Here is a 24,662-nt window from a genome sequence, read left to right on the forward strand (position 1 = left end):
CCAACCGTGCTGATGGAAAACGATTATCATACTTCTGTGCTGTACATCACACATTCTATTTATTTTCTTCCTACCTATAAAATATGAATCTAAGCAGGTGAGAAGTATTGTTACAGTTTAGTAACACTGAAAATAATCTACTTCAATTTGTAGTTTTACTGGGCCATACCTTTTACTTCTACTGGAGTAATATTTTTTGAAGTATTTTCATACTGTGACACAGTAAAATATATATTCTATTCTACTTTTAATTGAGTACAATTTCTGGCTAGTCTACCCATAGACACAATATAATCTTATATTATGTCTATTTTTATTGTATTTTGCGTTGCCTCACAAAATTATTGCATTCCCATGCATATTGCAATTTGAATACTAGAAGTCTTTCTGCTACAATATTAGGTTTAATTTTTAATTGCAACCTTTAAAGAGCCACAGTGAAAACGTGTTTATACATTCTTAACTATTTGGTGCGGAAAACTGGCTGAAAATCGTTCTATTAATTGCGTCTGTTGAGATGAGACAGACGGGAAAACTGCCCTTTATAAGCCAGACTACCAACAAAAATAAAAACCGTCAGATTACTTTATTACCCAGCGAAAATAACTCCAAAATAGTCCAAATAGCTTGAATGCATTTCCCCCCCCCCCCCTTTTTTTTCCTTCTTAAGGAAAGTTTATGTTTGTCTTAGAAGGGATGAAAAGCCCATTTTGCTTTTGCATTTGCACATATGGTTGTGGTGCATTTGTATCCTCAAGAAATGATCTAAAACTTCTAATGTTTCACTAACTAGATATTAACATAATGCGCAAACCTTACAAAAATCATGTATTGTAGCAGAAAGACTTTCAGTTATCGATATATCGCATGAACCCTACTAGGTTATTGCGAAAGAAAATGAAATAAAAATTGCCATGGCCGTGCTCCGTAAGAAACATACTTAGGCTACTGTTGATGCTAAAGTGAGACTTCTTGTTGGTACACGAGCATCGTAGTTCTGATGTTATTTTTATATCTGCTGAGAGGTCAAGTGAAACACTCGTCATTGGAAGTAAGATGCTCTGTTCTAACATGGATAAACCAGTATTGGTTCCACAAATTGTATGTTGTGAAAGAGTGCAATTTGGAAATCTTTCTTCTGACTGAATTTGTTATTTTATGATAATGGTATTCTTTTAAATACTAGACTTTATACATAACATTTTGTCTGATTAGATTTTATAAAAGCAAAAAGCTACTTTGTATCTGCATAGAAACCCCCCCCAAAACGGGCCCAACGGATCAGATGATCAAACCACCTCAACTTGCACCTTTCGATGCGCATAAGCAGCGGCTCTACTTTAAGCTCCCCGGCATAACAGAGCTTCTCATCCTATCTCTAAGGCTGAGCCTGGTCATTCTTTCAGAAACTCCTTTTGACCGATTGGATCTGGCAGTGTTGTATAGTAATGAAGTAAAAATACTTCACTACTGTACTTAAGTATATTCTGGAGTACTTTATACTTTTCTCGAGTATAAAATTTTTAGATAACTTTTACTTTTACTTCACTATATTTCTGAACTTAATTGCATACTTTCACTCCAATACATTTTCAATGTTTGGTTTAGTTACTAGTTACAAAAAGAGAGAGAGACTCATGCAAGCAAGTGTTTTGACCCCACCTACTAATTAACTGCTACAAAGTCGGGACTTTCCTGGGTTTGTTCATCACCACCAACAGGATAAGAAGCTGGTTCAGTGGTAAAGCAGGTTAAATTAACCTTGTGGTATAGGTAAAGCATCTAATAGCAGAGAGTCCTAATTTTCCTAACTAAATGATACCTGCAGGTGTATCTATTAGCAGGTTTCTTGTAGGTTAACTAGACCTGGTTTATCACTTAACCATGTTCTTAGTATACACCCCCTGGTCTAAATTTTGCCTGCACCTGGTTGTGTACAATTTTAAAGTGCATAGCACTGACCTTACTGGAAGAAGTAAAACTGAAAGCTTACAAAAAGGTTGTATTTTCTGTCTAAACTTGGTCTAAATTTCTCCTGCACTTGGTTGTTTATGTTATGTTAAGTGAATTTGACTTTCAAAGTTTACAAAAATCTAAAAAATGTCATTTAAACTGCATTTGCTTTGTTTTACTTCTTACTTATATTTTTTATTACATTACTTGAGTACATCTATTTTTACAGTAATTTTCATACTTAAGTACAAGACATTTTAGATACTTTAAGACTTTTACTCAAGTAACATTTCAGTCAGTGACTTGGACTTTTACCAAAGTCATATTTTGGAGAGGTACCTATACTTTTACTTGACTCTGAGATTTCAGTACTTTATACAACACTGGGATCTGGTTCTTTGTCATGAGCCATACCTTGTGACCTTAGGTCAGGGTCAAAATGTAGACACACCAGTAAATTGAGAGCTTTGCTTCCTGGCTCAGCTCTTTCTAGCCAGATGCAGCATATCTGGCCCTTATGGAAGCCTGCCGAACACAAGCTGTAAAAAGTCCCATCTGGCCGAAAGGGGAGAATGTGTGAGGCTTTTTACCGCTGTGCTTTATGCTTCAGTTGATGGAAAACTAACCGTGCACACCATCCCAAAAGCAAAAGAGCTTTTAAAGAGAAATCTATCCACTATTAAATGTAATTTGTGATGCATTATTTCATAAAAACATAACATTTAGGCTTTTTTTTTTATTCTCCATGTTTTGAGAAGCAATTAAGATTATAGGGAAACCAACAAACACGTGTGGTGTTTATGGCTAAGGATTACCCTAGATTAACGCTATGTATGAATCCTAACTTACTTTTATTTCTCTCTCAATTTTTTTCCTACATTTATCTTGTCTTAACTATCAGCTTAAATAAGGACCCACCTGCAAAAACTAGCTTAAAAAAAAAAAAAAAAAAAAAAAAAAAAAAGTCAGCCGGTTTGTTTAGCGCACCTCTACTCTAAAAATTTAAGTTTAACAAAACACACAAAAACTAGGCTTGTATCTGGTGAACAAGCTGCTACACCAGGAATCCGAACTGGACTTTTAAGGCACCAGCCAGAGATTAATTGTTTATATACATTTTGACAGACACCAACGTTAACTGGATGCATCGAGAGGCCCACAAATGGGTTTGAAAATGTAAATACAGATGTAAAAACGTTCACATTCATTTCAGTGTACATATTGTGTGAGTTGTCATTAACCAGCTCTGACTTTCAGCTTTTCCTAATAAACGGTTTCGAGTCGGCGCCTTCTCTACGCCACTCCTGATCCCATGATCGGCTGGCGAAGATAACCTTTAAGCGCGTTCCTGAACGCAGCAGAGCTTCACTCATCCTGTTTTTAGAAAGCAATCTCTCTTGTGACCTGGGGTTATTTTTAATTCACGCGTAACTCCAGACTAACCTAATCGTTGGCTGTGGCGCGCCTCCCCCAAATATGGCATCGGCGAGAAAGCGAGACGTTTGTTTACGCAGCAAACTGCGAGGGAGCTGGCGGAAGATTTCTTCACCGATACGTTTTCGGTCAGAAAAAAACAAAAAGACCCCACAAAAACAAACGTTTTTACATGAATCAACAGACCTGAATGTCACTAAAATGAGGAAAAGTGGATTTATTAAGTCAGAGGAATGACATGGTTCATGTCATAAAGTATACAGCAACCTTATACTGAGACAGGAGAGTGAAGCGTGTCAGTGCTCCACAAAGCATCTTAGCTCCTCCAACGCCGCCATGAAAACGGCTCAAATGAAAACAGAACGCCAGGGTGCAACTTGTGCCGGTCGCTGTAACTCAAACTGCCACGTGGAGCTCAACGTGAACAAAAAGTGAAGATCTGACATGGCCCGAAGGCAATGGATTTGAAATGTAGATGTAGAGGACACACAAAAACAAATTATCTGTCTCCATAAAGCCCCCCCCCCCCCCCAAATAAAGACTGTACATTAACGTACTGTACATTAGGAAGTTAGATTACAGCTTGGCTTTGCTTTTGTACAAGTCCATACTTACATCTTCCTTTCAGTTCTCAAGGTAGAAAAAAACGCATGCCTATTCCAATCCTATATTCACACATAAACAAAGTAATGTTTAATTTAAACTAACTGAACTGTTTCTTACTGTAGTGAGTAAGTTGAGGTTTATTATAAGCAGCAGAAAAGCCAGTTTTTGTCTGCCAGAAAACAAATGTACACTCAAGCATTCCTAGACTCAAATTAAAACTGAAATCTAACGGCGTTTTTTTTCTTCTTCTTTCTTTCTTTCTTTCCTCTCTCGCCAGAACAAAGTGGACAATTAAAATAATGATTGATCAAATAAAGTTACAATACTGACATAGATAAAGGAGCGGGGATATTTTAGCATGTGAACGTGCGGGCCAAAGAGGCGCTCAGTGACGTCTCATTTTGACTTTGCGTCCCGAGCCCTCCTGGTGTTTGTCGGGGTCTTCGTCCCGCCTCCGGTAGTTCTCTGAGCTGACGCTGTGGCGACGATGGCGGGACACCAACGGATGTCTGTTCTCCTCTTTGTCCATCTCCAGAACCCTCGGCCTGGTAGTAAAAAAAAAAAAAAAAAAAACATTTTCATCCGTTAAAATAGGCTTCAGGACGACACTTTAAGTCATTCTCCTCAGATCTGAACTACAGCAAAGATGACGGATGAGGATTATGTAAACGCTACAGTTCTACCTGCAGAGATGTGCTGTAAAAATGAGATCTTGGAAATAACTCCCCATATCGACAGGGTGTCGCCTACTTTGACTTCTTGGCGATACACTGCAAAAAGGGAACTAAAAGTAAGTAAAAATTTCTTGAAATTAGCAAATTTTTCCTTGATTTGAGGACCAATTCATCTCTAAAATAAGATAATTAGATATCCTGCACTTGAAATAAGATGGAGATGAATTGTTCCTATTTTAAGTTGAAAAATCTTATTCCATTGGCAAATAGTCTTATTTACCTGTTCAAATCAAAGAAAAAATACAATGATTTCTAGAAAATTTCACTTACTTTTAGTTCCCTTTTTGCAGTGTACATGGCCATTCTTTTAGCTTTTCTAATGGCTTTGATGCCGTTTTTTTTTTTTTTTTTTTTTTTTTTTAGAATTATGAGTTTAGTTCATTTTAAGCAGGTTCTACTCAAGTGATGCTTGGTTCTACAGGAGATCAATCAGTGTTGTGCCTCATGAAACTGAACCGAAAATGCGGATCATCGGTTAATTTATGATTAAACAAGCGGGGTCATCACATTCCCTACTACCTTACTTTGCCCAAGGCTATCCCTCAAACCCCACACAGCAACCATCCACCAAGGTTTTACCCACCCAGGTAACATCTGGAATCCATTCCAGGCCTCCTTCAGTATAACCAGAGTCTCCCTGAGAAATAATCACGTTCAGCTCTTCAACAGAAGGCACCTCAACAGAAAACACCTGCCTTGACTCGCATATGAACTTCAGTGGCATCCGGTTCTGAACCCATGACGTCGGTCCACCCTTTGTGGATCTAACAGCTTCAAGTCTTCTGGAAAAGCTGCCCACAAGGTTCTGGAGGGTGTTCATGGACATTTCTGACCGTTCTTCCAGAAGTGCATTTGTGAGGTCAGACGCTGATGTTGGACGTGAAGGCCTGGCTCTCAGTCTGTGCTCTAATTCATCCCAAAGGTGTTCTATCGGGTTAAGTTCAGGACTCTGTACAGGTCAGCCAAGATCTTCCACACCAAACTCTCATCCACATCTTTATAAACCTTGCTTTGTGCTCTGGTGCACAGTCATGTTGGAAGAGGAACGGGCCAACGCTAAACTGTTCCCATAAAGTGGGGAGCATAGAGTGGTCTAAAATCTTTGCTCAAGTGTTCCGAGTTCCTTTGACTGGAACTTAGGAACCAAGCCCAGCTCCTGAAAAGTCCCCCCATACCAGAACCCCTCCACCAACCTTTCCCTTGGTATGATATGGTCAGACCAGCCCCGTTCTCCTGGCAACTGGAGGATTGGATGCAGCTGCTGGGCCATGGAGACCTAGTCCATGAAGCTCTCTACGCCGTTCTTGAGCTAATCTGAAGACTTGTTCTCTGACTCTGCAGAACGTTGACGGCCCGTGCGCCTTAGTATCCGCTGCCCTCGCTCCGTCAGCTCACACGGCTCACAACCACGTCTTGATAACAAATTTTGCTGGACAATATATCATATTATTGTCATCTGGAGATCTTTATCAAATAATATGATAACGAAATAATAACGCAAGTATAACCTCTCGACCTACCGGCTCAGACAAATTAAGCGAGTGGCGTCATTTGGTTTAAATAAAAATAAAAAACTCCCACGCTGCAGCAGCAGCCGTGTTCGGCTTTGACACCCATTTCTTTTCTTTTCAAACTCACCAGGCTCTAATGCTAACTTTGAGCATCTGGCTGCCTGACACAAGCTGGGTTTTCCCCGCCGTATTAAAGCCTAACTGGCCGCCAGGCTGAGCATCTTGATCATTTTAAAATCCTCCATGTTTGAGAGCAACATAAAACGGTCAGTTCCCATCTGGAAGAAAACCTCCCGATCAACTAACTTAATGCGCTAGCTGTTATTAGCGCGACACAAACTACGGTACCCGGTTATATCGCGCAACGCTCCTTGCGCACCTTTGGCAACCCACCAGACAACTACCGCCAGGATTCTCACATTTTCTGTGGGAAACTCTGACAAGATTTAACCCCACCTACACCGAGGAAACGACAAGAGAGGGATGAGCAGACAGCGATGCAACATACTGAACCCTTTGAAACACAAGGGGAAATAAGCAAGCATGCATACGCAAATTATCACGCTTATTTTAATGAAACGTGATTAAAACTTATCGCGTGATTAATTGATTTGCTGATTATCACGACAGGCCTAAATACTACTGATGGGTGACTGTGGAATATTTAGGATGTAGGAGACTTTAGAAACGGACTGGCATCCCATCGACGTACCACGCTGGGGTTCATTGAGCTCCTGAACGTGACCCATTCGTTCACACACTTCACAAAATTTTCTTCAGTTGAATAAAAACAAAACTGAAGTAAAAATTTTGGACCATTAGAGGAGAGATCAAAAAATAACACACAGCTTCAGCTAGAAACCACTGATTAGGCCCGAAATCTAGGAGTAGTGATGGACTCAGACCTGAACCTCCGTCTAAACACAAGGTCAGCTTTCTATCACCTGAGGAACATTTCCAGGATTAAAGGACTGATGTCTCAGCAGGATCTGGAAAAACTAATCCATGCGTTTATTTATAGTAGAATTGATTACTGTAACGGTGTTTTCACAGGTCTGCCTAAAAAGTGGATCAGACAGCTGCAGCTGATCCAGAACGCTGCTGCCCGCGTCCTCACTAAGACTAAGAAAGTAGAGCACATAACCCCAGTTCTAAAGTCCTTACACTGAATCTCTGTATCTCAGAAAATAGACTTTAAAATACTTCTGTTAGTCTATAAATCCCTGAATGGCTTAGCACCTAAATACGTTACAGACTTGTTATCAGTGCATCAACCATCCAGACCACTCAGGTCTTCTGGCTCCAGCCTTCTCTGCAGAACCAGAACCAAACATGGAGAAGCAGCATTTAGTTCCCATGCTCCACTTATCTGGAACAAACTCCCAGAAAACTGAAAGTGCTGAAAGCCTGAGTTAAAATCAAGGTTAAAACCTGTTTGTTTAGCATCATCTTTAAATGTTAATGTTCAATTTAAACTGTTGTAGTTCACTGACACTTCATTAGATTAAGTTTGTAGTCCAACCTATCCTGACCTGCTGCCACTATTCCACTGCAATGTGTTTTATTTTATGTTCTGTTCATGTTCAGCACTTTGAATCGTCTCGTTGCTGAAATGTGCTTAACAAACAAACCCGCCTTGACTTTCACACTTGTTTCTATAGAAAGGACTGAAACGCCTGATTTGGATTATTTGAACGGGTGAGCAAATACTTTTAGCGGTATAGTGCATATCCCAGCAGATCACTTAGTGATCTTTGTTTGATCTGTGGACAAAACCTCTAAGATTTCATAAGAATCAACCAGCCCAACTGAAAACTGAAGGAAAAAACACAAACCTTTAAAATTAACTTGCATTTAATTTGAATCATACACAAGACTTTAGGATTCCTAAACCTAAGAAATAAAACTATTACATAATCATTAAGTACAGGACTTAAAAGTGATAGAAAGCTACATACGAGGGTAAGAATAAAAAAAAAAAAGGGGGGGGCCAACAGACCAGGAGCTGTTTTCATCCCTGCGACTGTTTATAGTGACTGTCTGGAAATACCTGTGAGCAGCATCCGGATCTGCTTTTCGATGAGAGCGCTTGGCTTTTAGAGGAGCAGGTCTCAGGGCAGGAGACGGACTTAAAGGGCTCTCAGAGTCCACTCGAGGGGCGTCGGGTTTAGTTCTGATGACATGCGGGGGTGGAGTAAACAAATAGGAGAACGTTGAGCTGCAGCACCGTTTCACCTGTACAAAGGTTGCGTTTTAAAGCGGCGCGCCCGCAGACTCACTTTCTGAGGATGATCACCGCGCGCCGCTCCTTGATGTCCTGAGGCCTGATGCAATGGGTGATGTCGTCGGCAGCATAGCCGCTGCAAACGAAAGAGAAAGATCGTTACGGTCACAACTTCAGCTCTGATCGAGTGAAAAGTATTCACACCCGCTAGGCTTTTCCCACGGTGTGTCGTATTACGACCAGAAACATTTGCACAGCGTATCTTAGTGGGGTATAAAGTCACAGACCAACACAAAGCAGGGCGTACAGGTGCATCTAAAATTAAATTACGGTTTATTTATTTATTTCAGTAACTCAATTCACTCAGTGAAAAACGTGATATACTTTAATTATACACAGACTGGTGTTTTCCAGCCCTTAATTCTATTTTCTCCAACTCTTGAGGATTTTCCCACTTGCAGCTAAAGAAAAAACGTCTAGATGCCGGGTAATCCTTCTAGATATTGTGTCGGGCCAATGAAAAACATGTTCGATACAGACATGCGGGCTCAAAAGAAAAAGGATGAAAATTGTTACATTCAAAAAGGTTCTTCTAATCTAACCCACAAGCCTCCCAGAAAAGGGTTATTCCAATTTACCGAGACGTGCTTGTGGTTGTGAAGAGGACGGAAAGCAAAACGCGGCTTACAAAAGATTTCATTAATCGAAGCCTGAAAAGTTTGCCGTGCGTTTATATTCCTCCCTCCAGGCTCACTACCTGATCCAGCCATATTTCACTGCCGTTGCAGCTTTAGGTCTTTCGGGGCTCGTCTCTGCCCAGGATTGTGCATAAAGACTGAAAAGCAGCGGCTTTTCTCCTTTGGTGCACGGCGCAAGCTCAGTCAGGTCAGAGATAACGTGAATGTGTTGAGTACTGCCATGGATTCTCGATTGGCTTTCGCTCTTTACTTTGACTGGGCCACTCTAAGATGTAAATATGCTCTGATTTAAACCATGTTTTTTTTTTTTTGGCTCAGGCTGTATGTTTAGTTTAGCTGTCCTGCTGGAAGGACAATGCTACAGAAAAAAAAACAGACTAACCGCACAATGCTGGAAATATTTCCTTTTTCCAGGAGTGGACTGATCATTGCGCTTTGAGACGTTTCAAGCTTAGGTTATTGCTTCAAACTTCTCCACGATCGCCTACCTAACCTGCCGGGTGTTTACATTGCTCCTCGTTTACGGTCAGAACCGTTCCCCGACATTTCTGAGGCCATCACAGAACTAGCCTCGTGAGACCATCCTGATCTCGCGAGGTTTCAAGGTTTCACTCGCAGATCAGTCTGGATACTCTCCGTTGAAGAAAATTTGGAGCCGTTCACCAAACGAACGTCCAATCAGCGTTGGCTTTGAGGCGGGTTGAGGTGTGACGCAACGGGAAGCGCGTCAGTTCAGTCTAAACAACATGGCGGCTTCAGCCGATGAAACTAGCGTTAGCGTGGCTATCGAGCAAGTTTTATCAGAATTACAGAGTATTTCTTTGCTGAGCTAACGAGCCTTTACCTGCAGCAGCAAGAGTAGCTTGGCTTGTGGTTGTGTTTTCGTCGTCGCTCTGTTACGAGCGACGACGAATCTGATTGGTTTATTTGGCCCGTCTATCACCAACATAGGCCAATCAGCTGACCAGTATTTTCGCCCCTTCCCAAAATTACTTCAACGGAAGGTTTCCAGATGGATATGCGGAGCAAATCTATCTGGCGGAGTCAGGTAATCACAGAACGGCTGTATATCTACACTGACAATAAACAGCAGAGTCTTATAGGTTTCTTTTGATTAAAATGGTTTGTACAGCGTATTATTTAGCGGTGCAAAGCGTAAAAGGGGGCTACACAAATATGCAGCTCCCACTTTGCCAGGTTTTTGTGACCAGATGTTAGACCGCGTATCAATTTTATTCCACTTCAGAAATATGCAATGCTTTTCGCTGGTCACTAACCTAGAAAACCACAATGAAATACATTCAAGCCTGTGGCTGTAAGGAGACCAAAAAAAAAACCCTGAAAGGCTTAAAAGGGAAATAAATAATTGTCTGAGGCCCTCAGTAATATTCAATAACTTGGTGTCCCAATCAGGCTGGCCTGTCAGAATAAAACTACCTTTGAGATAGATATCTTTATTGTCATTTTGTATGCACAAAGTGCGTACAGAACGAAATTTCGTTTGCATACAGCTTGAAAATAAATAAAATAAAATAAAAATATCTATCTACCTTTTAAAAATAACCTTTAGACAGCTATTAAATACTTGATTGAATTTGATTTTGTAAAGTGACTTGAGATGACACGTGTTGTTAATTGGTGTCATATAAATAAAACTGAATAGATAAGTTTGCCCTTATTTTATCCAAATAATAATTATTAAAATTGTTAATTTGTCTGGTGCACTACTCTGTTTTTTTTCCTGAAATTTAATGTGTCTTTATTTGGCTGCAAGCAGAAAATTATCAGAATTTACAGAAATAAATATGTTGCCTGGTGAATTGGGTTACAGATATAAACGGATTTTTTTTTATATATATATATATATATAATAATAATAATAATATTTGACCCACCTGAGCACCGTGACGCTGCCTCTCCTCACAGGCAGCACAAACACCGGCTCAGACACCCGGATCGGCTTGAACTGGAAGCGGCAGCCGAAGCAGAGCGCGCTGTCGCTGAAGAACGACACGGACACGATGGGCCGCGCGAAGATGTGCAGGGGGTCCACGTGGGACACGATGCAGCCCCCCGGCTGGTAGTCGTTGATGACCGCGCTGTTGACGAAGCCCTCGGGGATCACGCCGTTGGCCACCAGCCGCTTGATCACCAGCTCGTGGACCCAGCCCGGGATCTCGTCCACCTCTCCTTTGCGGTAGAGCCGCTCCTGGCCCGGCCCGCGCCTCTCCAGCTGGGCTCCGTACGTGTAGCCCTCCCCGAAGAAGTACTTGTTGCGGAGGGGCGCTCTGTCCACCGTGTGCTCCCGGTACAGTCCGGCCTCCGCTTGGGCCACCACCTCGTCGATCTTCTCCTCGATGCGGGCGCACTCCTCCGGGGCGAAGATGCTGAGCTGCGCGACGCTGCTCCTCACCCGGCGGGCCTCCTGCTCCCGGAGGTCAGCGCTGTCGTCGCTGTGCTCGTACTCGTCGTCGTCCGACTCTCGGTACTTCCGCTTGCGAGCCTTCTCGCGGCCGTTACTCGCCCGGTATTTGTTCCCGTAGTCGTCCCGGTGCGGCGTCATGGACTTTAGCTTCTCCCTCAGGTCGGAGTATCCGCTAGCTGCCATGTCGACCAAAAAAAAAAAAAAAAAAAAAAAAAAAATATGACCGCCGCGTTGCACAAAAAAAAAAAAAAAAAAAAAAAGAAACAAAAAAAAGGGTTCCTAATAACACAGAAGATGGTGCCTCAATGCTGCATTTCAGCGCAGATTTAGCACCGTTTGGGCTGCTACGGGCAAACTAGACCCGAACGAAACGAATAAAAGATTCCACTAACTCTCACATAGCAACAGCAAGCGCACCAAAGTAGCTAACATTAGCTGGGACTCATCGCTTAGTCTCTTTTTTTTTAATCTAAGCGTTACTTTTCTAAAGGTTTTGCAGCCGATGTCTCCCGTAGTTCGGGAAACGAGATCAAATGCTGCGTCAACGCCACTCTGCGCTCCGTTAGGGCAGAGAAGAGGCTAACGGTGTTAGCTGATAGCTGGTTAGCTCGGCTAGCCTGGCTTGGTCAGTCCGTCGCCGCCTGGAAAAACGGACCAACCGCGCAGCGGCATGTCACCGCCAAAATCCCCAAGCTGGACACTCCAGAGCCCTCTCCGGCGACCATTTAAACCCGAAAAGCCAGGAACTGCGTTGTTAAATGAGCGCAAAGCTAGTTACACCTCCTTAGTCCGTCTCCAAGCACAAGCCTGAAAATAAACTCGTGTAACCTACCGAGGGTTTGCGCATGCTCAGTGGCGATTTGTCGGTTTGTAGGAGGGACACTCCGGGGTCCAAATTCAATGCTGCTAATTTTGTCCCGCTTACTTTCTAACTTGTCAGTAATCAATAATGTTCAATAGAAAGTACGAGCCACTGTCTCTTTTTTTTTTTGTTTGTTTGTTTTTGTCTATCAATTATCCGAACGCTTCCGAAAAAAATAGTTTATAATCAGGCGTTTAGAAGTTACAAATGGTGAAAAACAAAACATACACACATAGATATCAAAACATCTTCAGGGCTAAACACATTTTCATGTCAGAATACTTGAAATATTTAAATTCCCAAAGGTGTTTGTCCTATTCCATTATTTTTAGCATAAATGCAAAAGTTCACAATGCATTTATGGCAGGAATATTTCTGGAGTGAACGCTGATCCGTATTGAAATGTGGAACTATCCCAAAATGATTCATACCTCTGGCCTTGAAGTAATCTTTTTTACAATTTACCAATATATGTGCTCTGACTGGATTTAAAGTAATGTTTTGGAATGTCCCAGTCTGAGTCCCAACTTCACTCTGAGAGGGAATTTGGGAAATGAGCAAAATATTATGATAATAAGAAGGAGTCCTTTTAAGCTCAAAGACTTCAGGATCAGCACTACGAGAAATCATCAAAATACCAGCAGAACCATAATAGAGAAAAAAAAATGTGTAAATGAACCAATGAAATCATAGGATGGATGGATGGCTGAATCTAGACTTTATTTATTGTTGTCTAAAACGTGGATCTGTCTATCCATCCATTGTGGTGGTGGAGGTCTACAGATACCCGGGGGGTCATGATTAACAAGCGACAGGTCTGGAAATCTAACATTGAGTCTGTGTACATGAAAGGAATGAGCAGACTATACAGCTGAAAGCAGAAGTTAACATATACCATATAAAAATACACATACGCTGTTTTTTCACTGTCAGACATGAAATCTGAATAAACCTGTTTTAGGTCTGTTAGGATTACAAAAATTATTCCTATTTTCTAAATGCCAGAATAATGAGAGCAATTATCTTTAGACATTGTTTTACTACTTTCTTGAAGGTCAGGTTTTGTTAATATTTGTTACCTTTGGCTTTAAACTGTATGACTTGGGTCAAACATTGTGGATATCCTTCCACAAAAGTTGTGGAAGGATATCCTTCCACAAAAGTTGGCAGGAACTTTTGCCATACCTCCTGACAGAACTGGTGTAATTGAACCAAGTTTGTTGACCCACTTGCTCGCATACACCTTTTCAACTCTGCCGATACATTTTCAATAAGACTTAGATCGGGGCTTTGTGGTAGCCACTCTAAAACATTGATTTGTTTTCACTTTGAAACCAGTTTAGGTGTATGCTTCAGGGCCTTCACACTCATTTGCGGCCAAGTTTTAACTTTATTGCAGATGTCTTGAAATGTTGCTTCAGAATTTCCACGTAGGCTAATGTTCATTTTTTACGATGCCATCTATTTTGTGAAGTGCACCAGTCCCTCCTGCAGCAAAACGTCCCCACAACAATGATGCTGCCGCCCCTGTATTTCACAGTTGGGATGGTGTTCTAAGGCTTGAAATCTTTCCCCTTCTTCCTCCAAATATAACAATGGTCATTATGGCCAAAGAGATCAATTTTAGTTTTGTCAGACCACAGGAAATATCTCCAAAAATTAGTTTCCTTGTCCCTGTGTGCATTTACAAATTGCAATCTGGCTTTTATGTCTTTCTTTTGGAGTAATGGCTTCTTCCTGGCAGTGTAGCCTTTTAGTTGGTACAGTGCTCATTTCACAATCACACAGTCTTAGCAGCTTCAGCCAGCATCTTCACAACGAGTTTTGCTTTTGTTCTTGGGCTGGTGTGCGAATTTCGGACCAAAACCCGTTCCTTTCTGGGACACAAAACCCATCTCTCTCCTGAGTGGTATGATGGCTGGACAGTCTCATGGTGTTTATTGTTGCGTATAATGGTTTGAACAGATGAACGTCGCACCTTCAGGCTTTTCGAAATTACACCCAAGGATGTACCAGACAAGTCTACAATACACATCCTGATTTCTTGTTGTGTCTCAAATTAACTCAGAGGTTGTCAATAAAACAATCAGAAGCTTCCAAAGACATGACATCATTACTTATCATCTTAGCGCATGTCAACTTCTGGACATGTAGAAACTAATAAATTATTGTCAAACATTATCCTTCTCTCATTATTCTGGCATTTATCAAATAGAAATAATTTAGGTAATTCTAACAGACCTAAAATAGGAAAAGGTTGTTTCAGATTTCATGTCTGACAGTGAGAAAAAAAAGCTCATGTGTTTTTTTTTTTTAAATAATTTAAGCCTAGAAGTTCCTTTATTGTCCCACAATGGGGAAAATTGGGCGTGACGGTGGCAAAGACACAGACAGAGTAGTGCACAGTTTATAGTAGTGAGAAAACAAGCTAAAGTTAGTTCCAAAGCAACAGATAATGAGTTTATCAGAAAAAAGTAAAAATAAATGCCAGAGTACATTTTGCATACTCGGGTGAAAAAAGATTAAGTATTCAAGTTTAACAGTAGAAAAACTCCAGCCCATTTACAGAACAATATGAGAGAGCATGCATCTCTGAGTAGCTAAGGAGTGAGCAATCGTAGGCTACATTAGCATCTGAGAGACTGTAAACGATTCATGATCAGATCAAAACCCGTGCAACCATTAGCACGTTGTAAACGTTTATTGAGTCTGTGGTGAGCAGCAGAGATTATAAAGTTTAACAGCAGCTGGGAGGAACGACCTGCGGGGACTGGGCTGCAGCAGTCTGCCACTGAAAGAGCTCTCCGGCTCTGCAACAGCTCCATGCATGGGGTGGGAGACGGTGTCCATCAGTGATGGGATTTTTCTTACAGTCTTTTTGTCTCCTGCCACCTGCCTTGGGTCCATGGGGCATCCCAGGACAGAGCTGGTCCTCTTAATGAGCTTATCCAGCTGCTTCCTCTCAGCTACAGATAAGCTGCTGCTCCAGCAGACCACACTAGATCACACTCAAAGGTCTTCAGGAGCGCCCCTTTTACTCCTAAAGATCTCAGCCTCCACAGCAGGTAGAATCTGCTCTAACCCCTCCTGTAAAAAGCATCAGTGTTGTGACTCTAACCCTGGTTTATTGTTCGACACCGTGTCTTCACTAATCTAGTATCCACTGCGACAGGTGATGGTCCAGCTTGTCCCTGAGGAACCGTGGTTGGACCAGTTTAGTCAATGTAAACTTCTGGTTTCAACTGTACTTCTTGAGGAAGATCAGATCCTTTAAATTGTGCATCAAGATGTTGGAGATTTTGTTTTTTACCAGTCTGTTGTCTCCAGCTTCGTCTTTATCACGGCTGTTAGTTGGGGGAGATGCCTCAGATCCAGAGACACTCACAGACTGCGCTGCCAGGATCAATACCGTACATCTGATCCATTCGCCCGGCCGGTGTTCCCGTTCCCATTAACAGACATACCTATAACATACTTAAATCAAATTCCAGACTTACCAGACTGCATTCGGACACTATTCACTTATTGATCCGAGGTTCAACAACTCCCTGGACATTCCTGAATGTTCTCCATGAGTTTATGATTTCAATGTTAACAAGAAGATATGCGAAGCAAATAGCTGGGCAAAACAGTTGAGGATTTTAATATCTCCTCTTACTCAATGCCATCTGTGAGAAAATGCATCACTTTCATGTGTGTAACATGTAGAACGTTTTTATAAGATATTATTATTGTATGGGGGAAAAAAAAGAAACACACAAATAGTAAATTTAAAGAAGGGCATTAACAATGTAATTTTAAGTAATACCAAAAATGAGATTGCATGTTGTCTTTTAACTGAGAATCTGAGATTTATATTCTGAATTATACTAGAAAAGTGGCACAATGTTGACCATGTTGTCAAAATTCTGAATTAAGATTACAGAAAGATCATTTTTAATTTCATTGAATACGTCAGTGGGTCCTTTCAGTTCTCTTTAAATGGTTTTATTTATTTTTCTGACAAAATATTTGTTTTACAAAATATACCAATTCTTATTTACACATCGAAATTACCTGTCGACCATACAAATATAAAAATATTAAACACATGAAACTGATCAGGTATAAAACTTTGTCATCGTAAAGACATTACGACAAAGATATTATACTTATGTGCAGACATCCATAAAAAAAAACAAACACAGTTGAGTGACTCCATCACTTCTCACAAAGAATAAGACAGAAGATCCAAATTTATCTGTCAACATTTTCAGTAAATCCATAGAAATGATCCACCAAAAGCCAAACGGACCTACTGATAATCTTATTTTCCATCTCACTGCGTGAGAAGTACACAGGAAACACCCGAAGGCAAGCGAAGCCAGTTTCCCTCGCATGTTGCAGAAACACCTGGGCATTACATAAGATAAGATAAGATAGGCTTTATTGATCTCACGTTGGAGAAATTCACTTGTCCCATCGACTCAACAGTCAATCAATAGTCAGAAGAAGGTGCCAAAAGTAGGAAAAGGTGCATCAGTTATATACAAAGTATCTTCATATATACAGTGGATCAAAAAGAAAATGAGAAAAAATAAGAATAAAAAATACTAAAGAAATCGGAGTAGGCAGATGATGTCATATGTACATTCACAGTTATATACATATATATATATATACATATGTATTGACATATATTCACTTGGTGATAGCAGCAGAAGTCACACATTTTACGTGAAACGTGTGCACACGTCCATCAAAGCATGGTGATTTCGCTGGGTGGCAGAGTGAGCCTCTTTTCTCTCACAGACATCATGTTTTCTACTTGCATGGCAATAATTCGACACAGCTCCAGGCCCTGTGGAGAAAAAAAAAAAAAAACAGCCGGCCTTATAGCACTAAACGTGAAACCCCACAATTCCCCCCGATCAGCTGCCTGCAACCGTACCTGCTCCAGCTGCAGCTGGATGATGCGCTGCGTGTCCGTGTCCCCCAGAGTTATGTCCACATACGGGTAACTGGCTCCAGCACTGGGCCTCTGGGTGCGACTGGACTGCACCTCCACAAGGGGGACCACTGCCATCAGCTCCTGCAGCAGAGAGGTCAGACTTTACGGCGAACAAGAGAGGTAGAGCTTTTTCTCCCAGGCTTCTGCTAACGATGCCACGAGACAATCGCTCACTGATAGCCGCACGCATGTCGTTCCACACGTCTGTCGCTTTAAAGCGTGTGTGGCTCTTACGTGTGTATTTTTGTGCAGGAAGTGGAGACCCCGTGGGTTGACGGCAAGAATGCAGGGAGCATAGAAGGTGGTGGAGCTGCTGCTGTGGATGTAGAAGAACGAGGAGCCGAACATGGGGAACGCACTGACCAGGCCTGTGTGCAGGCAGACAGAATGTAACAAAAGGAAACAAAAATATTACTATCTTGCATATTTTATAATTACAGTTGATAAAGATTTCGTGGCTTAGCAGCACACAGAACAAAAACACAAAGGAGAAAAAGTGGAGATGAGTTTGAGAATCTCTTACGTCATTAGGATAAACCTCAAATTAATGTATGCAATAAAGATTTTTTTTTCAAAAAGCAGAAACGGTTCAAAACCCTTAACTAAACAGCTTAGGATACACAACAACATTCTTCATCTGAAGAGAATCGTTTTAATTAAGCAGCAGCTGAGGGCTAAGTATGGCCATTGTCCTGCTGCATAAGTGAAGGGTGCTTGAGCTTAAGGTCACCAACCGAGGACTGGACATTTCTGCTACAGAGCATAATTCATGGCTCCATCAATTACGCCAGGTGATCCAGTCCTGAAGCATCCGTAGATCATCACACAACCACCAGCCTGTTTGACTTTTTTTTTTACATGCTGTTGGTTTTGCATCCGATCCAACAAGATGCACCTAAACTAGTTTTTTTCCTTCTATCCACAGAATATTTTCCCAAAAGTTTTGGGGAACAAAACAAGGATTTTTGCTAAATGTGAAGAGGGACTTTGTCTTATTTTGGGAAGTGATATTTTTGGCCTTTGGACATTTTCTGATGCATGTGAAGGCTGCAGTGCTTCTCATGCTGTAACCTGCAGGATAAGTTGTTGGTGTGCTCCTGGGGTCGGTTTGGTAGGCGGCAACACCTAGGAGGGTTAACAACTGTTCCAAGTTTTGTCCATTTGTGAAAAGTCCAGAAAATCTTTTTATGGTTTACTTGGGGTCCCACAACCAACTTCAAGCTGCCAGAAAGCTTCTATTTTAGTTATTTCTTGATTCTGCAGGTAGTAGTCAGACCTGCCTGTGGTTAATGAAATTGAACTCAGTTTTCAATTCCTATAAATATCAATCTCCGACTATGTGAAAACATTATCTATTATTGTTATTTTTTAACATTCTCCTTCCTTTGAGCAGGGATCATACCGAGAAACTGGGCCCTGGCCTGGTGCGGATTCAGAGGCTGTACTTGCTGCATGTGCTGCGTCGCCATGTTAACCCACTGCTGGGGAGGCTGCTTTCGGAAGAGAGGTGCGGCGATGTACTCCGACAGCTCGTGTCTTTAGGACAGTGGAAGAGAAAAACATCGTCAGAGGAACAGAGGTCTGCTTCGCTGCGTGATTTATGACATTTCTCCAAAATGACTTGACACAAGCTGCGCTGCTCTGCGCTTTGCTCTGTGTCAGGCAGTGAGAACGCAGACGGCGTAAAAAAACCAGACATCCTATTTAAACACAGTACCCGAGCCTGCTTAGGTTACCAAACTCCACCAAGTGCAGTAAAGTCTGAATCTTTCACTTTAATATTGTTCGCAAACACAAGGAGAAACTCTAACATTACATTTTATCACCGGAGAAGTAAATATTTAAGGTTTTACAATTATCCACTGAATTATGTTGGGCTGTCACATGTAATCCTGATAAAATACATTCAGGTTTGTGGTTATAGTTAACAAAATGTGAAAGATTTTAACAAGTAAGAGTACTTTTGCATGACACTGCTTCTATTCCCTTAGAGCTTTTTCTTGTTGCTTGATTCCCGTTTTGCTTGAAAAGTTAAATAAAAGTAAACGCTTTTGGGGTGTTTGGAAATAAGCTTCAATAACTATCATGTTATTTCTCACATGCTGGGAGTGTAGATGATGTCCTTGGCTCTATGCTGCAAAGCAGCCAGCTTGGAGATTTGGTGGAACTGTTGGTCGCTCACTTTGCCGTGTGAGAGTACATTGAGCAGACCTTTACGGTAGTCCGGAAGGATCTGAAAAATGATTCACAGGACCCGAGTTATACACGCAAACAAATAAATGACAAGTGTGCGCTATGATAGAACATTCCTCTGTCGTACCTGGTTATACTGCATGGCGACACAGAGCTCATTCTCAAACCTGAGCGGCTGGGTCCAGACAACGCGCCGGAACCAGAGACTGTAGCCGGAGTCGACTGACTCGGCCTCCGTGGCGACATCCAGGATATACTCATTCTTATTCAGAGGACGCACATTCTGCCCTGAGCAAACCCAGTCACACAGAATATATTTATGCATATTTACTTTAGGGTTGTTTTCTTGCTTTAGTTCCAGCCTAATAACCAGTAAAGCCGCCAACAGGCGTACACTTAAATGTCCCAAACACAACAGCATCATCCATCTGTTGTCACAAAGAGATATGCAGCAATTCAACAAGCTTATGGTTTGTTTTGGAAATAAAAGACTAGAAGCTGGGACAAAACAGAGGAGGAAAAAAAAAACAATGCAGACAAATCGATATTTGGTGAGTGTGAAACAGCTGTTAAAGTGACGGAAAAGTAATTTTGTTTTATGTATATCTTTAAATAATTTACATTACCAAATTATATAGAGGTTTCACCTTATACAAAAATGTTTGCCTTTACCATGTCCTGATAACATTCGATATCCAGACGTATAACTTTCACTAAGTTTATATACAGAGGATAACTCTCTTTGAGTCTAATCCCCATGATTCCACATCCTCTGTGCTCAGTCTGTTCTGTTTATGTCCGACCGACGGAGCAAGTGTGTTATGTTAATTGGTGAGAACGGTTCCGCGTTTTCTGTGACTAGTCCGAATGTCACTGTTGACGGAACCCTCTCTATCATTCATATCAAATTATGGAACAACTCCAATTTTCCAATCTTCGGTTCCGTTTCGGTTCATCAGGCTCCGGCCGGGTCAAGCTCCACAATTTCAATCGTAGCAAACAGGAAAGGAAATATCAACAACCTCATATTTTTTTAGTCAATTAGTGTAAATAGAGATCGTTAACCACAAATTAAGTACCCATCCATCCATCCATCCATCCATCCATCCATCCATCCATCCATCCATCCATCCATCCATCCATCCATCCCCTATGCACGGTTATCCCTCATGGGGTCCTGAGGGGTGCTGAGGCGGGGTACACCCTGGACAGGTCACCAGTCTATTGCAAGGCAGCACAGGACAAACAACCATTCACGCACACACTCACACCTAAGGAGAATTTAGAGAGGCCAATTAACCGTCATGTTTTTGGGAGGAAGCCGGAGTACCCGGAGAGAACCCACGCACGCACAGGGAGAACATGCAAACTAAATACGTTTTTTTTTTAAATATTCACAATAAAAATAAAAATATTATTTAAATATTTGATGCCACAAATCCCTCACCAAAACCGCCACCAACTTCAGTCTCACCATTGACAATACCACTTAGTCCCCTTCCAATCACATCCGCAACCTTGGAGTCACCTTCGCCTCCAATCTCTCCTTTGAACGCCACATCAACCACATCACAAGAACTGCCCTTTTTCATCTAAAAGATATCGCTCGTCTCCACCCATCACTCCCCTTCTCGGCAGCTGAGACTCTCATCCATGCCTTCATTTCCTCTGGACTTGATTACTTGAACGGTTTTCTTTATGGTTCATCATCCAAAATACTCTCTAAACCCCAGCACATACTTCTGCTCATCTGCTCACCCACACTCGCTCCCACGATCACATCACCCCAGTTCTCCAGAACCTCCACTGGCTCCCTGTCCCTCAACGCATCCATTTCAAAGTCCTTCTTCTCGCCCACAAAGCCCTCCATAAGCGAGCCCCATACTACCTCTCCAACCTGCTCCACCATCACACTCCTTCCCACAGCCTTCGCTCCTCTGATGCTCCCCTGTCTCCACCACTCAGAACCGAGCACCGGTCCTGGGGTTATAGAGCCTCCTCCATAGCTGCTCACACCCTCTGGAAGTTTTCAAATCTTATCTGAAAACTCACCTTTTTAGAATAGCTTTTAATGTGTGATTACCGTCCTGTTAAGCTGTCCAGTTCTGTGTATGTAAGTGTTGCTTTCTTCTTCTTTTAGACTGTTGGATGTACTTAACTGTCCTCTTTGTAATTTTACTTGATTCTTGATTCTAGTCTCTTTGAGTTTTTAGGAAAGTGCTATACAAAATATTTATTATTATTATTACTTTTTGCACCAAATAAGGAGGCAGATTTGTTATTTCAACATTTAATTCGAAACGGGGTGATACTCTCCAAATAGATTTGCACCCTGCTCGTAATGACAGCGATAGCACCTGCTCTACTCGGGCTACAAGGAACTTTTGGGGCGGAGGTAGACAGAGTAGCCGTGGAGGGAGCAGGTTTTGTTTTAACGTACTCGCTGAGGCGGTCTGGAACGGAACGGACACTTACAGGAGGGGCGGATGTAGAATTACGCGGTAAGAAGCACCAAGACTAAAGCGGACTTGTGCTGTCTTAAAAAAAAGCCTGACATTTCTTTAGCACGTATGTCTCAACCTTTAGCATATTTGCATTGGACATAAAAGCACAGATAGCTGACAATACTGGGAAAATATTAAAAAGCTAAATATTGCGTAAACAATATCCATTGCAGGTACCAACATCTTGCTCCCTCCTGTCTTTCTTTTTCATCGTCACAACTCAGGAGGATCCCGTCACTTTCCACGGATCTCAGGCTCCCTCTTGGTCACATTTTAGACAATGTTTGGACATAAAAGACAGCAATTAGATTGTAGGACAGACATAAAGGTCTGTCCTACAGTCTAATTGTATTATTAGCAAGTAGAGTTTAAATACATGGCTGCTGAAGCATTAAAGCAAGCCAAATATTGCACCAAGCAGTCCTTTGCAATTGCAATATTGCACATAGTGAATGAGTATTATGATTTAACAAATTATTTATCTTTAGTAGCTAGACTGACTTAGACCAGAGGCATGAGGTGGGACGCTACTAATGATCTTCCCGGGGAAATGTGCTGACAGTGGAACATGTTAAGCGGTTCTGGGGAGAGAAACGTGCATAAATTGCTTTGAAATAATTGAGTTTGGGATTATTTAAGACGATGTAAGACCGTTTTGGTCTTGGCCCTTCTCTGGCTAACCATTGGCTTTCACAATGCAAGCTAACAAATTAGTGCTTTTATAAAATGAATAATCCACTGCAGGTAAGATTTTAATCATTCGTATCCTGAAAGGGGGAAAACAGATTACTCAGAGGACTATAAAACATGGCTGTGATACAGTATGAGCATAAACCTTTAAAGTAGGCCTAGCTGTTTATGTAAATATTTTTTATTATTTCCAAAGAAGTTACATAAAACATCTGGAACCTGCATAAATGTTGTCTCGTCATATGTCATTTTTTTATATCTCAAACTGTATCCTGGAAAAGGATGAAGTGTGAAATATGCCTTTTTTTTCCTCTCCCTCCCTAAATGTGGCTCCTATCTTTCCACAGAGTTAAAGGCAGCGCCCTATGGAAACCACATCAGACGGGGTCCTTGGCAGCAAGGCCTCAGTCAAATCGTTTCCCCGAAATGTTTGTGATGGATGGTTGTACTGGAACTGCAATTTCCCTCTGGGATCATTAAAGTATTTCTGATTCTGATTCTGAAACACGATGTACATTTTTAAGTGATCCACGGCATCAATAATAAGGATTAGAAATTGTTCTCTTTACTCAAATAACAGTTAAACACAAACTTATTTATACACAAAGAAGACTTACATTTAAAGTAATCCTTCAACTTTATAAAACTGCTTCCTCAGACAGGAAGAAATAATAATATTTTGAAGTGGCCCGGTGTTATAAGAATTATTATTCTGAAGTCACTATGGCCTCACACCACTCGGACAGAGGAGGCCTGGAGACCTGATGTCTGTGTATAAGATCCACTGTTTTCTGAGTGCAAGGCCAAATGCTGCAGCTGCTGAGGGATACTGATTGTTTACGATAGACTGTCTTTGTTTTGTCTCATGGGAAGGCCACGGTGTAGTATTAGGGGAAGCCCGAAAAGCGACACAGACAGAGACAGGGCAGACAGAGACTGCAGCGGAACCGTGGGGTGCGATTACTTTCCAACTATGTGAATCGCTGCTCTGTTTCTCAATAAAGTGCTGGAACGTCATACCACCGTCTCGTCATTTAGTAAAGATGGGAACTCAGTCACTATTGTTTAATATTCCACCCAAAACTCCCACAACAATTTGGCGTAAACGAACAAGATCTCCGACCGACGAGCGAGGGAGTCCGAGGACAGGAGCTGCTTTGGCCGGCCCGGAGAGGTTATCCGGCCTCTGGTACCCCGAATGGATTTTCAAGGGATGTGGAGGAGCTCCTGGTCTCGGAGCGTCTCTGGGCGTCGGCGCGAAGATCCGAACCTTTCTTTCATGAGACGGTAAGGGGATTATTTTCCAGCTCTTTTAAAAACAAATGCAATTGGTAAAAAATGCTTGCAAGCTTTTAAATTTTAAACCCCATTTTAAAGTATACCTCAAGAAATTTTAAAATTTAAAACTGTAAACCTAAAAGGTAGTAAAAGTAAAAGCCGGTAGAAATAATGAATTATATTTAATCCTTAAGGCAAATAAAACAGGGTTCGCAATACCGAACGGTGACTAAGGTTTAAACATTAAACTAAAATTCAAAATTTAATTAGAATACGTTTTCAGCTGAAATACGGACTTTCCCACAAGGGGGAAGGAGGGGCAGAATGATTTTCACCTGGAAAACAGGTGACCGGCTGAGCAGTTTGCAGCTGGTCCATTAAAGTCCTCTTGTCTTGGGTTTGTGCAAGAGGCTGTCCACTTCTGTTGTGGATGAAAGCGGCAGGGATGCTTAAGTCCTTGACTGTTGCAAAGACGTTTGCAGCTTTGATAAGTGGGGACCCCGACCATTATACCAAAAAGGCGACCATCGGATGTGAGGCCTTTCATTTAGTTGGTCGAT

The 24,662-nt window shown here is 41.6% G+C and overlaps 2 protein-coding genes across 2 annotated transcripts in view; both read right to left on the reverse strand.

The window, feature by feature from the left end:
- Positions 1-3,584: 3,584 nt before the first annotated feature.
- alkbh5 (alkB homolog 5, RNA demethylase) lies at positions 3,585-11,813 on the reverse strand. The gene is made up of 4 exons (XM_036137439.1): positions 11,056-11,813; positions 8,518-8,598; positions 8,289-8,411; positions 3,585-4,538 (listed from the first exon to the last, which is right to left on the reverse strand). The coding sequence occupies exons 1-4, from the start codon at positions 11,766-11,768 to the stop codon at positions 4,379-4,381; spliced, it is 1,077 nt and encodes a 358-aa protein (XP_035993332.1). The 5' UTR covers positions 11,769-11,813; the 3' UTR covers positions 3,585-4,378.
- A 5,260-nt stretch (positions 11,814-17,073) lies between these two features.
- myo15ab (myosin XVAb) overlaps positions 17,074-24,662 on the reverse strand; it is a 73,268-nt gene continuing 65,679 nt past the window's right edge. Inside the window, exons 61-66 of the mRNA XM_021308562.2 lie at positions 19,758-19,918; positions 19,537-19,670; positions 18,840-18,973; positions 17,672-17,805; positions 17,378-17,518; positions 17,074-17,287 (exon numbers count right to left, since the gene is read on the reverse strand). Coding sequence (XP_021164237.2) covers positions 17,186-17,287; positions 17,378-17,518; positions 17,672-17,805; positions 18,840-18,973; positions 19,537-19,670; positions 19,758-19,918 — 806 coding nt within the window. The 3' untranslated portion in view covers positions 17,074-17,185. The remainder of the gene's footprint in view (positions 17,288-17,377; positions 17,519-17,671; positions 17,806-18,839; positions 18,974-19,536; positions 19,671-19,757; positions 19,919-24,662) is intronic.

Source organism: Fundulus heteroclitus, chromosome 5, assembly GCF_011125445.2.
Source record: "Fundulus heteroclitus isolate FHET01 chromosome 5, MU-UCD_Fhet_4.1, whole genome shotgun sequence".
In the NCBI taxonomy this organism is placed as follows: domain Eukaryota; kingdom Metazoa; phylum Chordata; class Actinopteri; order Cyprinodontiformes; family Fundulidae; genus Fundulus; species Fundulus heteroclitus.

What these genes read in the sequence shown, in the direction of transcription:
- alkbh5 (XM_036137439.1), bottom strand. Translation starts at nt 11,768, where the DNA reads ATGGCAGCTAGCGGATACTCCGACCTGAGGGAGAAGCTAAAGTCCATG. An exon ending in GGCAGCGTCACGGTGCTCAG is followed by an intron (nt 8,599 to 11,055) that starts GTGGGTCAAATA and finishes TTTCGTTTGCAG; the next exon opens with CGGCTATGCTGCCGACGACA. An exon ending in GCGGTGATCATCCTCAGAAA is followed by an intron (nt 8,412 to 8,517) that starts GTGAGTCTGCGG and finishes GCATGTCATCAG; the next exon opens with AACTAAACCCGACGCCCCTC.